General features: G+C 31.3%; 1 protein-coding gene across 1 annotated transcript; it reads right to left on the bottom strand.

Moving 5' to 3' along the window:
* Positions 1-8,788: 8,788 nt before the first annotated feature.
* Positions 8,789-12,039, bottom strand: LOC114759491 (neuroguidin). The gene is made up of 9 exons (XM_028948668.1): positions 11,876-12,039; positions 11,217-11,295; positions 10,986-11,073; positions 10,588-10,767; positions 10,320-10,499; positions 10,051-10,224; positions 9,814-9,965; positions 9,545-9,671; positions 8,789-8,829 (listed from the first exon to the last, which is right to left on the bottom strand). Exons 2-9 carry the CDS (start codon positions 11,261-11,263, stop codon positions 8,818-8,820), a joined length of 960 nt encoding a protein of 319 aa, XP_028804501.1. The 5' UTR covers positions 11,264-11,295; positions 11,876-12,039; the 3' UTR covers positions 8,789-8,817.
* Positions 12,040-17,080: the final 5,041 nt, after the last annotated feature.

Raw genomic sequence — 17,080 nt, 5'->3', positions numbered from 1 at the left:
AAATATATGAAATTCCCTGAAGGATTTCACTTGCCAAAAGCATACAATTCAAGTTTTTGAGAACAATACTTAATTAAGATAAATAAGTTTTTATAAGAATTAAAGCGATCAGGGCGTATGTAGTATAACCGACTAAGTAAATCGGTTGAAGAAATGATATAAAAATTATCCAACTTGCCCATGTATTTTTATAAAAAGATATGAAAATAAGTTTGCTATAATTGCTATTTATGTTAATGACATACATATTATTGGAACTCCTGAAGAGCTTACAAAAGCTAAGGATTGCTTAAAGAAAGAATTTGAAATAAAGGAATTGGAAAGACTCCTGAAGAGCTTACAAAAGCTATAGATTGCTTAAAAAAAGAATTTGAAATGAAGAATTTGGGAATAACAAAGTTTTGTCACAGATTGCAAATTGAATACCTGAGAAATGAAAATTTTTGTGTATCAAATAATTAATACAAGAAAGGTCTTAAAGTGTTTTATATAGATAAATCATATTCATTATGTACTTCGTTGTGAGATTTGTGGAGGTGAATAAATATCTTTTTAGACTTTGAGAAGTTGATGAAGAACTATTTGGTCAAGAAGTACCATATGTTAGTACAATCGGTGCACTTATATATCTTGCTAGTCACATATGACTTGATATATCATTTGTAGTTAATTTACTAGTAAGATATAGTTCATCACCAACATGAAAGCACTAAAATAAAAAAAATTTGTTCTCATAAATATTGATCAAGCTATTCACAGAGGCATTAACAAATGATTTTGCTAAATCAATTTGTTAAGCAGGCTAGATCAATTTGTTAAGAAGGCTTTTCAACATTAAAAGCCCGATATATAAATTCACAAGATGTGAATTTATATATCGGGCTTTTAATGTTGAAAAGCCTGCTTAACAAATTGATCTAGCAAAATCATTTGTTCATGTCTCCGTGAATAGTTTGATCAATATTTATGAGAACAAATTTTTTTCATTTTAGTGTTGGCATATTTGATTTAATATATTGCAGCACTTATAAACATCAAGGCAACAAAATTCTCCCAATAAAATTGGCTTTGGTTCAGGAGCCAGATTCTTTTTGTTGCCTTGATGTCTATAAGTGCTGCAATATATTAAATCAAATATGCCAACACTAAAATGAAAAAAATTTGTTCTCATAAATATTGATCAAGCTATTCACGGAGGCATGAACAAATGATTTTGCTAGATCAATTTGTTAAGCAGGCTTTTCAACATTAAAAGCCCGATATATAAATTTACTAGCATCTTTAAAATCAAGTTTTAGTAATCACATAGTCCGGAAATATTTATCTAAATAATCTTGCAAACTTCAGGTTGCAAATTAATATCAATCACACATCTTACCATTTTATATAGATGCATCTATCAAATATTGAATACTTGTATGACTTATGCGCTTCTAAATGGGTCCATATATATTTCCAGAAATGTAGTGATCCATTCGAAAACAAAACATAACTAGTGATATTTTATAATCAATTTTCTTTGAGAACAAGCAGCACATACGAATTCTTAAAAATATTGGCTATTCGGAAGAATCTTCTGGTTCTTCAATGGATATCAATACACAATCTTCAATAATTTGTTGCATCATATAGTTTAAGATGATCAAACAAGTCATGCCAATAATAAATCTAATTATATCAGTAAAATGCTGGTTTACTGTACCATGTTTCATTACCAACAATAAATTTTTCAATATAATATATGATTGATGATATCTATTTATAAAATTGATATTAAAAATATATCCAATATCAACTCATACTTGTATTCCAATAGTTTTTCCTCTCAAGATTGACTCATTCAAACATGATTCCTTTATTTATATATTTCATAAATAGTTGCTAGCATGTAATAGGTTAAAGCCAATAACCTATCTTTCGCTTGGAAGCCCAAGTACTTCCTAGTTCATATATAGTTACGGACTTTAATCCAATTGTACTATAACATTTACATTCTTTGGAGAACCAAAGCTGTAATGTAGATTTATGGGTTATATTTTTCACTATCAATACTTTATTTGCTCATAAAAAAATTAGTATTAGTTCTTCTAGAATTATATTAATACTACTACATCTAGTTCTTCAGGAACTATATAATTTAAGAGGAATATGAAAAACAACTCTATTTTAATATATTATTAACATAATAACAAATAATTATGAGTATCACAAATTTAACTTGCAATACACATAGACAACACACAAAAATGATGAAAAACATTTAAAATGAACTTTTAAAAATAAAGTACAAATAAGACTTAAAGTTTAAAACTTTTTAATATTAATCAAGGTACTATAGACATTTAAAATATTCAAAACTAATATTAAATCAGATCATATAAATAAGATATAAATATACAAAATATAACTAGTAACTTTTGGGTCTATTTGATCTATTTAGTTTTATATCACACACTTACCAATATCACAATATCAAATTCTTATAACAATTGTTTCTCACAAATCACAATAAATTTAAAGACTGATAAAAATTAAACATTATACATATAGCCTTCTAGGCATATACTTATATGTTTTCTATTTTTATATATACTTTGGGCATCTATCTTTCTTCACAACTTATTGTCTTCAGGCATTAGAATTACCTTCGATATTTTCATAATATCACATGGTCTTTTTGATTCCACAACCATTTTTTTTAACCTTTGCTTTTCAATGAATTGATACATATTTGTCTATATGACTTTTGGTCATATTATAACATTTGTTCATAATTTTATCATATTGATCATAGGGTTATTATTAATTCTTTTGTTATGATTCAATAGTCAAGCCCCAAGATTATTGCCTTTTTAGTTATCAGTTTCAATGATACAATATAATTATACTTTTTATCACTCTTATGGATATATTCCCTGCCTTCAATATCATACTATCATTTTTTTTCAAATATTAGTCTTCAGGACCATAACAAAATTTTCAAAACTAAGAAGTTCTTTTGTATTGTTTAATTTTTTTAATCCATTAATTTTTAGGACTTTTGATATAGATTATCAAATTATGACAATCTTGCCATGCCATTTATTACTACCACGAGATGGTCTTTTATCAAATAATCATCAAAACATGATGTGGCTTCTAGCCATCTAATCACAAAATCAAGAGTACAATGACTATTAGCCATTTATTTATATGTTTAACATTTTACTTTCTAAGACAATAATTAATTAATATTAGAGATGATAATCATATATAGTAATATCATTGATAAAAATAAACCTCATAGCAAATCAATGAGTATAAGCATAGTAGAATCATGAAAATATGAGAAAAGTAAGAAACAGAAATAAAAATTTTCACATATCAATACAATGAAATAAATTAGAAAAATCTTACCAAACTACTTAGATCAAACTATCTTTAGTCAATGAACAGAACATTCATGTGTATCATCTAGAAGCCATAAACTCAGATAGTAGAGTCTCGTGCTGATAACGTGTTATGAAATGGATCCAAAATGAAACCACAAAAGTAGAATAGATAAATATGAAGACAAGAGAATGGGGGAACTTTTGTATTTCTTCACTTGCACTACAACACAAATGACTTGCCCTATTTATAGGCAAAGTCTTACATATAGGTTACAATTGTCCTTAAATGATAAATAGTGAATAATCAATCCCATGAATATAAATGGAGGTGAGTTACAAGAGTGAATAGATAGTGGAGGAGTAATGGATAGTGGAGAAGTAACGGATGGTGGAGGTAGTAGAAGTTACTTGGTGGAGATGAAGAGGAAGGAGTAAATAAACATCCACATAATATTCATAACATTTAATAATTTTTTAATTTTATAATATTTTCATATGTTCCCTATCTTATTTTCTTAGTTTTTTTTTTCAAAAACTTATATAAACATCATAAAATTTTTATAAGCACTCTTTCTACAAAAATAAGCATAAGTATATTTTCACTAAAAATGTAAAATAAAGGGGACCTAAATGATGAAATCCTTGTTTTCAATCAGCTCTAAATAATATAATTCTTGCCTCTCGTGTGTGTGGTGCTAATCTTAATTTAATACCATTTTTATGATTTTATCATGAATATCTTCATATTAATTTTTATATTAACATTTTAGAGAGCTCAAATTTTTTACTAATTGTGATTAATATTCTTATGTTATTTTTTTAATATTTCTTTTGAATTCAAAAATTCTGCCTATATTGTATAGCCGGTTCCAAGCCTGGATAAAGGAGGAGGGTTATGTTAGGTCCTCGACAGCCAACATAAAAACCCGTCGAATCTCATGAACATGGATCAATAAAGTAATTATGCTAATGCTAGATCGTTGCTTAGAAGTCACGAGCTGTATGGCTCGAGTACAGTGAAAAGTGAGCTAGAGCCGTTGCATCGTCGTCCGAATGTAGTGTTAAATAAGCGAGGGCTACCGCACTCTCTTGGACGGAGGTGGCTAAAGAAGTTAGTTCATGAGACCAAGATTATATTTGATACTTAGAATATTGGGATGCTGAATGAGAAATCTATGGAGGTAGTACGAGTTATGAGAGACAGAAGGATTAATATCTTGTGCCTCCAAGAAACCAAATGGACTGGAGAAGTTGCCAAGGAACTTGGAGAGTATAAACTTTGGTACACAGGAAAGGTGAGTGCAAGGAATGGTGTTAGTATCATCGCTGATGGAACATGGAAAAAAAAATGTGGTAGAGGTTAAAAGGGTTGAGGACAGAATAATATCTTTAAGAGTAATTGTTGGAAAGGATACTATCAATATCATTAGTATCTATGCACCTCAGGTTAGGGCAGAGGCACACCTTAAAGATAAGTTTTGGAAAGATATGGAGGGGTTGGTTCAAAGCACACCACTCGAAGAAAAAAATTTTATCGGTGGGGATCTTAATGGATATGTCGTTAAGGAAGCAGGATAATTTGGCGGGGCTCATGATGGTTTTGGTTTTGGTTTTGGGGAGCTTAATAGTGGAAGACAATATATTCTTGACTTTTTTCTTGCATACAATCTTAAGATTGTCAATACTTGTTTTGAGAAGCGAGAGGAGCATTTAATCATGTACAAGAGTAGTGCCTCAAAATCATAGATTGATTTCTTTTTGGTTAAGAATCTAGACAGAAGATTGTGTACTAATTGCAAAGTGATTCTTGGAGATGGGGTGACTGCCCAATATAGAGTACTTATCATTGATGTATGTTTTAAGAGTACCAGGCAAAAGTACCATCAAGTGGTAAAACCCAGGGTTAAGTGGTGGCAGTTAAAGGGTGAGAAGCAGGAGTTATTCAAAAGACCTTTTTGGAGGAAGGGATTTGGGAGTTGCAAGAAAATGCAAACATAATGTGGAAAGAGATAGCTATAAGGGTTCGTATGGTAGTTAAACAAATTTTGAAAAAATCCAAAGGTCCTGGTCAGAGAGATAAGGAGACTTGGTGATGGGATAAGAGTATGCAAGAGAAACTCAGATAGAAAAGAGATTGTTTTAAGGCTATACATTTGTGCAATAGTATAGAAAACCAGAAAAAGTATCAGTTGGCTTAAAAAGAGACGAAGAGAGCAGTGAGTGAAGCACGTATTAAAGCTTATGAGGGGTTTTATCAAGAGTTAGGAACAAAGACGGGAAAAAGAAATATTTACAAGATTGCGAAGCAAAGGGAGAGGAAAAAGAGAGATCTGGACCAAGTAAAGTGTATAAAGGATGAAGATGGTAAAGTGCTAGTTACTGATGGTGATATTAATGATAGATGGGAGGCTTACTTTTACAAGTTGTTTAATGAGGAAAGCAATTATGCGACTCAAGACAACGAAGATGACCAGAATTTGACTTTTTATCATAGGATCCGTATCAGAGAGGTTAAGGTAGCTCTAAAGAAAATGGACAATGGTAAAGCCGTTGGGTCTGATGGTATCCCTATTGAAGTTTGGAAATGTTTGGGCGATGAGGGTGAGGTATGGCTAACTAAGCTTTTTACTAAAATTTTACGCTCTAAAAATATGCCGGATGATTGGAGGAAAAGCATTTTAGTTCCTATTTACAAGAATAAAGGAGACATTCAAAACTGTGCAAGCTACAGAGGGATAAAACTTATGAGTCATACAATGAAGTTGTGGGAAAAAGTGATGTAATAGAGGTTGAGGTTGGAGACTTCTATTTCGGAAAACCAATTTGGATTTATGCCACGGAGATCCACAACGGAAGGAATCTATTTACTAAGAGGGTTAATAGAAAGATATAGAAGTAAAAGAAGGGATTTACATATAGTTTTTATTGACTTGGAAAAAGCTTATGATCGTGTGCCAAGAGAAGTAATGTTGAAGGCTTTGGAAAAGAAAGGCGTACGGGTTGCTTATATTAAAGCCATACAAGATATGTATAAGGGGGTAACTACTAGTGTAAGAATGTCTGGAGGTGAGACAAAGGACTTTTCCATTAAGATTGGCCTACATTAGGGATCTTCTTTGAGTCCGTACTTGTTTAATATTGTTCTGGATGTTCTAACCTAACCTATTCAAGAAAGAATCCCTAAGTCCATGTTCGTCGCGGATGACATAGTTCTCATGGTGGAATAAAAGAAGAGATTAACACTAGATCGGAGTTATGGAGAAGGATTTTGGAGTCGAAAAGTTTCCGCTTAAGTAGGAACAAAACAGAATATATGCATTGTAATTTTAGGGAAGGCAAGGCAATGGGGATTTGGAGGTGAAGATGGGGGATCAAATCATTCCTCAAGTATCATAGTTTAAATACCTAGGATCCATTATACATGAGGATGGAAAAATTGATGGAGACATTTCTCATAGAATACAAGCTGGCTGGTTAAAGTGGAGGAAGGCTATTTGAGTTATTTGAGATAAGAAGCTACTTGAGAAGCTTAAGGGAAAATTTTATCAGATTGTTATAAGACCAGTTATGTTGTATGGTAGTGAATGTTGGGTAATAAAGGGAAAACAAGAGCACAAAGTTGGGGTAGCAGAAATGAGGATGTTGAGATGGATGTGTGGTCATACAAGAAAAGATAGGATTCGAAATGAAAATTTCAGAGCAAGAGTCGATGTGACACCTATCCAAGAGAAAATGATTGAAAATCGCTTAAGATAGTTTGGACATGTACAAAAAAGGCCATTGGAGGCCTTGGTGAGAAGGCTAGATCAGACAATATGGAGTCCTATGAAAAGGGGCAGAGGAAGACTGGGAAGAATGCTTAATGAGATCATTAAACGAGATCTCCTGGTCAATAACATATCTAAGGACTGGGTTGTTGATAGAGCACAATGACGTTGTATGATTCATGTAACCGACCCCACCTAATGGGATAAGGCTTGTTATTGTTGTTGTTTTGAACTCAAAATTTTCATCTAATTCATTTTCCTTTGATTATAATGCGCGCGCGCGCACAATTCATTTGGGCTTCGGTACATTATACGGATAATCATACCCAGGCCACATGCCCATATGCATCTTTCTTTTTTTTTTTTCCGTCTGTTTTTAAAGAGTTTAAATCACATTAAAAAATTAATGTACAAAGTATCACAGGCGCCTTTCAATGAAACTAAATACGTAACGAAATTGGATTAAAGCCAATGTCATATATTTAGTTAAGGGATAATTATCCACACCTCCTTATAGTTTCAACTAATTTTGAATCAGGTCCTTATAATTTTTTTTCTTTTTATCAGGTCCTTATACTTTCACCTGTTTTTAATTAGGTCTTTGTATTTATTTTTCTTTTTATCAAGTTCTTATAAGTTCACCTTATTTTTAATTAAGTCCCTGAATTTTTTATTCTTTATTTTATAAATTCTAATAGTACTATTATATAAACATAAAATAGTATATATTATTTAATATTAGTTTATAAACAATAATATTCTAAAGATATTGAATTATTGTAATGATTTTAATTTTTTCAGCAAAAAAATTAATTGTTCTAAAAAATTTTCCTTTTTTATTACATAATTATTAATTTAATTTAATTATTAATATTTTCTATTTCAGTATTAATCTATTTAATTAAGCTTATATTTAAGTATTAAATAAAAATTAAAACTACATAGACTTGATTAAAAATTTAGTGAAATTATAAGGACTTAATTAAAAGAAAAATAAATACAAGAACCTAAATAAAAAAAAGTAAAAGTATAAGAACCTGATAAAAGGAAAAAAAACTATAAAACCTGATTCAAAATTAATTAAAACTATAAAAACTTGCGGATTAATTAACCCTTTAGTTAATGAAAATTTAATAAATGATTTTGAGTTCAATATGTGATCGTAGATGAAAATTATTTAAATCTAGATATTAACAGAATTTACCAGTTATAACTTCTTCAATTTACATATAATTTTTTAATAAATAAAACTAAAATGTATTAGCTTTATCATTATATTTATTATATATACGACGACATTATACGAATAAACCTTACACTAGATCAATGACGGGTTTCATCTTCAAAACATAAACTCGTTCAATCTCAATGACCAAGCAGAATCATGCTTAATTAGCAATTAGGAAAAGCAATAACACCTCAGAAATTTTTGTATCATACTATTGGATTAGCTCCGATAATCAATGATCAATGAATTTTGAGATAAAAGAATTTGATCAAAGATTACATCATAAAGAAGACATTATATTGAAAATTTGATGACAAGGACTAAATATCACCAACAAATTCTATTGACTAACAAAGGAAAGAATACATCAGAGAAACAAAATGATCCAAAATGGTAAGGCGAAATATGGGCAAGAGGCACGCCATCCACTTCCTTGAGGTGAAAACAAGCTTCAATGTCTCCTCTGCAAAGAAGCCAAAAATGTCAATCCCCAAACCCTAATTGATAAGGTTTAATCAAGTTTCAATGCTGGAAACCAGTGGCAACTTTTGCAATCGGCATCCCACTGGAAGGCTACAAACTGACTCGTGAGATTTAAAAAGAAAGCTACTTGAGGTGATGTCTGGCATGGCACTGACTTTTCGCTCAAGAGCAAATTTGAACTTGAAGCAATTTTTTCTGACTTTTGACTTTTCTTCGATTTTAACTTTCTAAAACTGACTTTTCAGTATTTCATTTAAACAAGCTACTGTCTAACTGATTGTTTACAAAAACCTATACAAATATAAAGTGCATAATTATTAATTGATTTTTACTCTAACTTGAATTTGCAGAAGTTAATTGAGATAAAAGTCACTTTTCCCAAGGTTAATCTAAACAAGCCCTACACTACTCCAACATGACTCTAATCAAAACGTGATTTTGACCAAGCCTAATGAGTTTCCATACATACTTCTCAAAGGACCATAACAGGAGACAATCGACTCACCCTGACATCTAGAGAACAAAAATATTACAGAAGGTGGGGTGAATGTTCAGACAACCAAAAACAAATATAGGCTATAGCATTGTTAAATCCATTCAGATGGGACAACGAATGAACAAATAAAGATAAAGCATAAATCGTGGATCAAGAAACAATTAAATTGAGTTTTAAAAAGTAAGTATAAGTTGCATGCCTTTCGCTTTTTCAGTCCACCTTTCCTTCTACCATCATTACTAGAGACCGTGATTTGGTCTCCACTTTTATCTCCAAAGGGCAATGTTTTGATTTCGTCAAAGAAACTCTCTGTCAGACCTTGCAACCTGGAATGTAGTTAACAATTAACATTGAAATTGACAGTTAACAATAAGGGGGGAAAATGCTTGAATAAAAATATCTTCACAAAATCAACACATTTTTATGTGTGCTTCAATAATAAGAGTGCAATCTAGGCAATTTTCATACCCATTTCTTGATTTCTTCAAGTATTTATCTCTTTTCCTTTCCATCTTTGAAAGTGGAACTCGAGTGAAGAGCTCCTCCTCCTGCCGGGCACGCTCCTCCATCCTGGCAACATGGTTTTCAACTTCTCTGCTAGCTCCCATGAAATCTCTGACCTGTGCAATATGCAGCCAAAACAATACAGCAACTAAACTCATTGAATCATTATCATTCAAACCTCAAAATAAAATATTAGGTTACCTCTTCAGGCCGATCCTCCATGTCATTCATCAATGACCTGATATAATCACTCTGCTTAGCTTGCTTCAGAATCTCTTTTTCCCTTCTCAGTGCATTTCGTTCTTGCTTTGACGTTTTATCTAACTCCATAGAAGTAGGAGCAATTTTTACAGGACGATACACAGCATCACCATCCTAAAGAATGAAGTTACTATGTCAGAGGAAAAAAACAGGATGTCCAGCTTCTTATAATATCACCATTACTGAACTCTATTAATGAATTCACTCACTTGCGATGTGTTGTCTAACTTGCTAACAAGCATGTCAGGGTTTGGCCGATATTTTGATACATCCTCACTCTTATTGGGTGCAACTGGCTCCTCACTTGGAATATCATTTCCCTTCACATTCTCACTAGCCTTTGTTAACTTTTGGATTTGGTATTGTTGTTTTTTGTCAATTGGCCGAATCTGCAGTAGATGAGGATGTGGAATTTGTCAAAACCAGAATATTTATCCCTAGATGACCTTCAAGTGTAAGAGATAGAATTGAACCAACCTTTTCCAAAAATAACCTTATCTCCACAATACTTCGCACAACAGGATGCTCTTCTATTGAGAAGCCTTTAGCCTTTCGGAGCAAATAATAGACAAGGGACTGACAATAGTTCAGGAGCAGCAAATTTTTAGCTTCAAGATAGCTAAATCCATCTGCAGTAGGGTATTCCTTTTGTTTGACCTGATACACGAGGCAAGGAACCAAATCATTTCTTTAGACATGACAAAGGGGCACAGGTAGAAAAAGTACCAAGAAAAATAAGTTGAGGAAGAACGAATATGTTCACTCCAAAATGATAGCATTATCAATTTTGTGATAAAGTGAAAGAGATTAAAAGCATCCAAGGAAAAAAGGCACTAAAAAATAAGCTTCTTTTCTCAATACAGATGCTTCCATACCTTGACAGTTAAAGATTGAATTTTTCTTCTTACAGCATCAAGTCCTTCTTTCATTTCTTTCAATAATGCAGAGAGCTGAGGTGCGTCCCTGAAATCAAAGTAAAGAATCTAGAAATTAACCCTAGAAAGCTCCAATCATTTCCCCATATATGTGTGAGGGAATCAAAAAATTTAAGTACTCATAAATTTCAGTTTTCAATGCCATCAATCTCAGTGGTTGATGAAACTTACTCTTTCTTGCCATCACCATTATTTGAGTGCTTAGCACTCTCCTCCATGGTTGACGAAACAACTACAATTACCTGGTGACCTGTAATTTTGGAGAAACATGTAAATTTTATTAAACATCTATAAGCATAAAAAAAATCAAATTATAGAATCAATCCATTTTTCCAGAAGAAAAAAATTATAAACCTTCCAAGTTAATTACCACGGATACGCAAGTATACTTGCGGAATTTTGAAATGCCAAAAAAAACTTGACAAACCGACTTTATTTCTTTATATATGTAAAAAGAAGCATAAACCTTAGGAGGAGATTATCATTTTTTTTTTTATACAATGGAGGAGATTATCATAGCGGGCAACGAAAAGAGCAAACCAGATACATAAAATGTTTATAAAAATAAACCGACGTCTAAAACGATAAATATACATAAGTAAACAAACCATACAGAAATTTTGGCTTTCATTTGCGGAGGAGGAATAAAAAAGCCAAAACAAAAAAAAAAACTCAGTTTACTATGATTTTCCCATACACAGCACAGTAACTCTTTTACCTACATACTCAACCCAGCATTCAACACAAAACGTAAAATTAAAAATAATAGTGAAACCTAGTGATATCGGTAGATACAGGAAAAGGGAGGACAAGAAGAACAGAGCATGAACCTTGTGGTTTAAGCGTCAACGGCAAGAGTGAACCGACTTCGCGAACCGAAAACTTCCCCGAACGACTTCCTCGGTGGCTTCCCCGTCGTCGTCGGCCAACACCACGTTGAACTCTCCTCTCCGAGTAGTTCAAGGCCGCTTCTGCGTTTCGTGTAGTTCATCAGAGCGACAAAGATCAAACTAGGTTTTTATTCCAAGCCCCCTATTAAACAGGTCTTCAATATTATTTTCCAAAATAAAATAAAAGGTCAGAAGGACTCAATTGTCATTCTGCTTGAATCCCAATTTTCTGTATTGGGCCTGGACTGCGCTGCAACACTACTATGGGCCAAAAACTTTAGGTCTATCAGTCCTTATGATTAGGGGCAATCCGCAAATAATAGAGCTTCGATCTTTTTTTACCCCGTTAAGTTTCATGAAGAATACTACTCCTCTAATTCTTAATATAAGATTTTTATATATATTAGTATAAAAATATTATATTTAGACCGGAAGAGTAATTCCTAACAACATGTCAAACTAGGATTCAAATTTTTGTTAAAAGAAGTGCTCATATATAATGCCCAATAATACTTCAATGGTCAGAAAAATGTCACATAATGGCTAACTTTAACGTAGTATTTACAATAAAGTAACAAAAGCAATCTAACTTTTGAAAACACCATTTGTAAGCTCCACTAGTTCCATCAAAGGCTTTCAATATAACAATATTGGAAGCCTTTGAAGGAGCTTAGAAGCTTAATAATCCCACCTCTAATTTGTACTCGTAATTGATTATTGTTCTCTCTGACAATGCGATGAGAAACAGAGGCTATCTCCTAATAAATATAACCAAATATAAGCTCCTCATCAAATTCTTTCAAAGGCTTCCAATATAATATTGGAAGCCCTTGAAAGAACTTGAAAGCTTATTAATTAATCCACTATTAGTATTCTTATTAATGTTATCTCTCAATATAACATTGGCTTGTGGGCTTTATATAGAGGTATTGATATGACGAAGGAATCTAATCCTATGATATCTTACAAAGTCTCGAATCATCCTACATTTGCCTCATTTTCCATATTATATTCGTTTATCTAGTGGCATTTGGCTTAATTCTAGTTTTATTGATTTGTCCTTATCACTGAATCATAGAGGGAATATATATATATATATATATATATATTTACATTTCCTTCTGTTCTTAATTTGAGTGTTAATTTAATTCTAAATATAAGATAAAAATTTAATCTGCTTTATTTCTTATATTTATCTTTTTTTTTTATATGAGAATATTTTAGGGAGACCATCTCTTCACATTTGTTATAATTAATTATTTTATTTTATTTTTTATCTACCAAAATAAATTAAATAACTCTCACATTAAGAACTAGAGGGAGTAAATGTGTATGTGACTGTGTGTATGTCTTAGAGATTAGATGGACTTCCTATTATAAAATTAATATAGTTTGTTGTTGCCCAAAAAAAATTAAAATATTTTTTATGTGATTTCATTAAAGATACTTATAACCAGGCTGACCTTTCACAATTTGTAGGGTTAATTGTGCTGAGTCTTCTAACTCATCTTTTGGTGGGTTGAAAATCAAAACCTAGCTAACTCATCAAGTTGGTTAAATGAGCCAACCCATTCAACCCATAAAACTATCTTAAAAAAAAAAAAATAATACACTCATTTTTGAACCAATATAAAAATTCACAAATTTTATTTATAAAAATATCCTGATCATATTTTCTACATTGATTGCTCTATAATCGATGTACATATAGAATGTAGGCGTAGAAAGCTATTTTTGTCCGGGTAAAGCTATTTTTGAAATATATAAATATGAATATATGATCAAGTTTTTTTATCTATGATTATCTCAAGTTTTTCAATTAAGCATGATTTTGGTATCAATTATTATTAATTTTAGCTATTGATAAATTGTAAAGATTAAAATTTTCAATGTTTTTGTACTTTGTTATTGTTACGATCAAACTATTATTATATTTCTTTATATTTTGTTATTAGTAATGATTAATATTGTTGTATTTTGTTATTTTTAATTAAATTATATTATTAATCCTGAATTGATTTTGATCTGACCAATTAACCTTAAACTGCTACTACTGGCTTAGTGTCTTGTTCCTTGAAATATATATAGACATACGTGATTGTCAAAACGGATAAGATACTGTCTTTTCCTTTTTCGAAAAACAAAGGCGTGGCAGGAAATTATAAATCAACTTTGGAATTATTTTTAGAATTGGAGGATCTTTATTTAATTGGTTTGATTCATTGCAATATTGAATTTTTCTTTATATTATATAAACATTTTATAAATATATAACTAAATATAGAAACAACTCTACATTTTGGCCAAAATAGGGTGGGGAAAACCCTATTGAGTAATAAGTAATAATATTATTATGAATACTGATTAATACATTTAAAATATTAATTCAGCCATTCGTTCAAATATTTGTGGATTGCTCCCAAAGTTTTCTTTTTCTGTTGAAAATCAATCAACAGCTCATTAATTACAAATCAAGTATTGTATGATTCCTCATTTTCCAGATTTGGGATCTCCATTATCGATTGTGATTCGTCTTTATCTTCGGAAAAAGAAAAGGAATAATAATTAGAGATCATATATACAGAGGCTTGAAGTTCCCCCCCCCCCCTTTTCTCGTTCTTTGTCTTGAAGAGCTTTATACCAATATCCAGAAAAATTAACTTGAACAGGTTGGTGACCTTGTTGTACATTGTGCAAGGGGAAATTAAATTTAGGGAGAAATATTCTCTAAAGCTAAGGATCATTTATTGCTTGTTGAGACTTTTAAATTAAATATTATGCTATATCTATAAATTGTGAATCTCAAAAGGCCCACATGGTAAATGATCATTTAGTGTGTATAAATATTATGCATGATATTAGGTTAGTTATAAATATTTTATAATCGAAGGAGGTGAGAGTCCCCAAAGATTATTTGTAAATTGATCCTTTCAATTTTGCACAAGCAAAGTTTAAATTATTTTATAATCCTAAAGACCCATCAAATTAAAAATGATTATTTAATTAGTATGCAAAAACCTGCAATGCATGACACTTGTGCATGTTAATTAACAGTTAGCTGCAAATATGCTTATAAGTTGAGGCTTAACATGGATTATTCAATTTCATCAAAGAAATTATTTCCTTTTAGAGGGTTTGTTTTGGTTTTAAATATATGACTTTAATTTTTTTTTTGGGGTAAAAGCTTCAATTTACTGTCTTCTAAATGTATAAATTTTTCTCTAAATTATCCATATTAATCGGACATACACATATATTAAGGTGATTCTTATTAAGAGGTATGGTTCCGATACAAAATGATTGAAAAAATTATTTTAGGAAAACTAACACACGTTTTTTTAAAGACAACTAAATTAACTAAATTTTTTAATCTTTGCAAATTAATTATTTATCTCATAAATTATTAAGGCTAGGAGGGAGCAGTGTTTATTAATGATGTTTCTTTAGGACCCCGTTTGGTTTAACCCCATTAGATCTTGAGGTGAGGTGAGGTGCAATGCAATGGGAATGCAATGCAATATGAATTACAATAACGGCGTTTGGTATGTTTTTTTCAAGAGAGGTGCAATCAGTTAATTTTAATAATAATTTAAAATTAATATATAATAGAAAGACTATTTCGTCCTCATTATGATTCTCCTCATCGTCCTCGTTTTTAAATTGTGGCGCTTATGTTTCTCCTCTAGGTCTTGGTCCTCCATCAAGTCTATAGTGCAATACTGATGTGGCACGCCATGATTGAAGATTTCATTATTCAGCGCCCCAAGTTCTTAGTGTTTATTAAATTAATGAGTATTGAAGAAAGCTATTGAATTAAATCGATTTAGATATGATTAGTTCCTGAAACATAATGCCTATTGCATTGGAACCCAAAAAAATATATTTGCAGAAAGTTTAGATTTTCGTATGACATTGTTTTTAAAATCCAAATTGCAGACATTCACCTATAGAAATTCAGTCATAATTGTGCTTGGTTTAGAGAGTAGGGTTTAGGTTCTTGATTTAGGAGGTAGGCTCCATTGAACACAGCTGAATTACACGAAATACGCTCTCTTGGTAGCGATAATTTGATGTGAACAACATCCGAGTAAAGAATTGCAAGGACACAGACCCAGCGTGCAAGGGACAATTAGGGATTAGGAGGACGTTTCATCAGATGAAGTTGCAACTCGTCGCGAGGGATTTGTGGATAAATGAGATTTATTTTTGAAGGGCAAATATTGTCTTTTCATATAAGTTATTGAGGATAAAATAGACATTTTATAAAGAATTGCAAGTCTTAATGAGTATTCATAGGGTCTCCCTTATAAATGGATATTACCGAAAAAATGTGCAATCCTATTTACTAGAGCAATCTTTTTTTATCATTGCATATTGCAATGGGATTGAACCAAACAGGTCCTTAGTTTTATATTACATGGTAGTTATTCAATTATATTTAAGGGTTTTACTTTCAATAAGTCCCTCAGTTGCTCTCTCTATGAATTTTGATATAAAATAAGTTTCATTCTGGATAAATGAACAGGTAGAATGTGGTTCTCCCTTTAACAATGTTAATAATTTCATAACTGTCTAGGGTATAATTGTCATACAAATATGTGTACAGAGGAAAAAAAATTAATGGTATTGCTAATAATTATTCTGCATTAATTAATGAGTCCCTCAGGGCGCCTCAACGACCTCCAATATAGTAATAATGCTGGGAGCCTATAAGAAAAGTTGGAAGCTTAATTAATCCCTCATCAACATATTGGCATATATGATGATGAGAAACAGAGGCCAGCTAGCTAGTGGGTTCTATACAGAGATTTGGCTGTGACAAAGGAATCTAACTTTTACAGATCTTCTATTTGCCACATTTTCCAGATTCGTTTATTATCTATTGACATTTATTTTCTTTGTAGTTTTTGATATGTCTTCATATTGACACAGGGAAGGAATATCTATTAGTGATTAGGTGGCAATATTTTGTGTAATTAATTACTCTTTGCAGTCCTGAGCTGTAGTAGTTTGATAACTAATTTATAGATACTAAGAAAATTAGTTAAATTAGCTATTTATCAAATATATATATTAATTTTCCTAAAATACACCTTTAAATCATTTGCGTGGGAAACTATTCTCTTAATGAAAAATTTTCTAATA

This window comes from Neltuma alba, unplaced genomic scaffold (assembly GCF_004799145.2).
Source record: "Neltuma alba isolate B1F8T4 unplaced genomic scaffold, ASM479914v2 tig00010855_pilon, whole genome shotgun sequence".
Classification (NCBI taxonomy): Eukaryota; Viridiplantae; Streptophyta; class Magnoliopsida; order Fabales; family Fabaceae; genus Neltuma; species Neltuma alba.
Note: the sequence above shows the minus strand (reverse complement) of the source record. Positions and strands in the feature narration are given on the sequence as shown.

Excerpts from the sequence above, each read along its gene's own strand:
- LOC114759491 (XM_028948668.1), bottom strand. The coding sequence starts at position 11,263 with ATGGAGGAGAGTGCTAAGCACTCAAATAATGGTGATGGCAAGAAAGA. Across the intron at positions 9,966-10,050 it reads TGGAGGATCGGCCTGAAGAG|GTCAGAGATTTCATGGGAGC; the intron begins GTAACCTAATAT and ends CATATTGCACAG. Across the intron at positions 9,672-9,813 it reads TTGAAGAAATCAAGAAATGG|GTTGCAAGGTCTGACAGAGA; the intron begins GTATGAAAATTG and ends ACTACATTCCAG.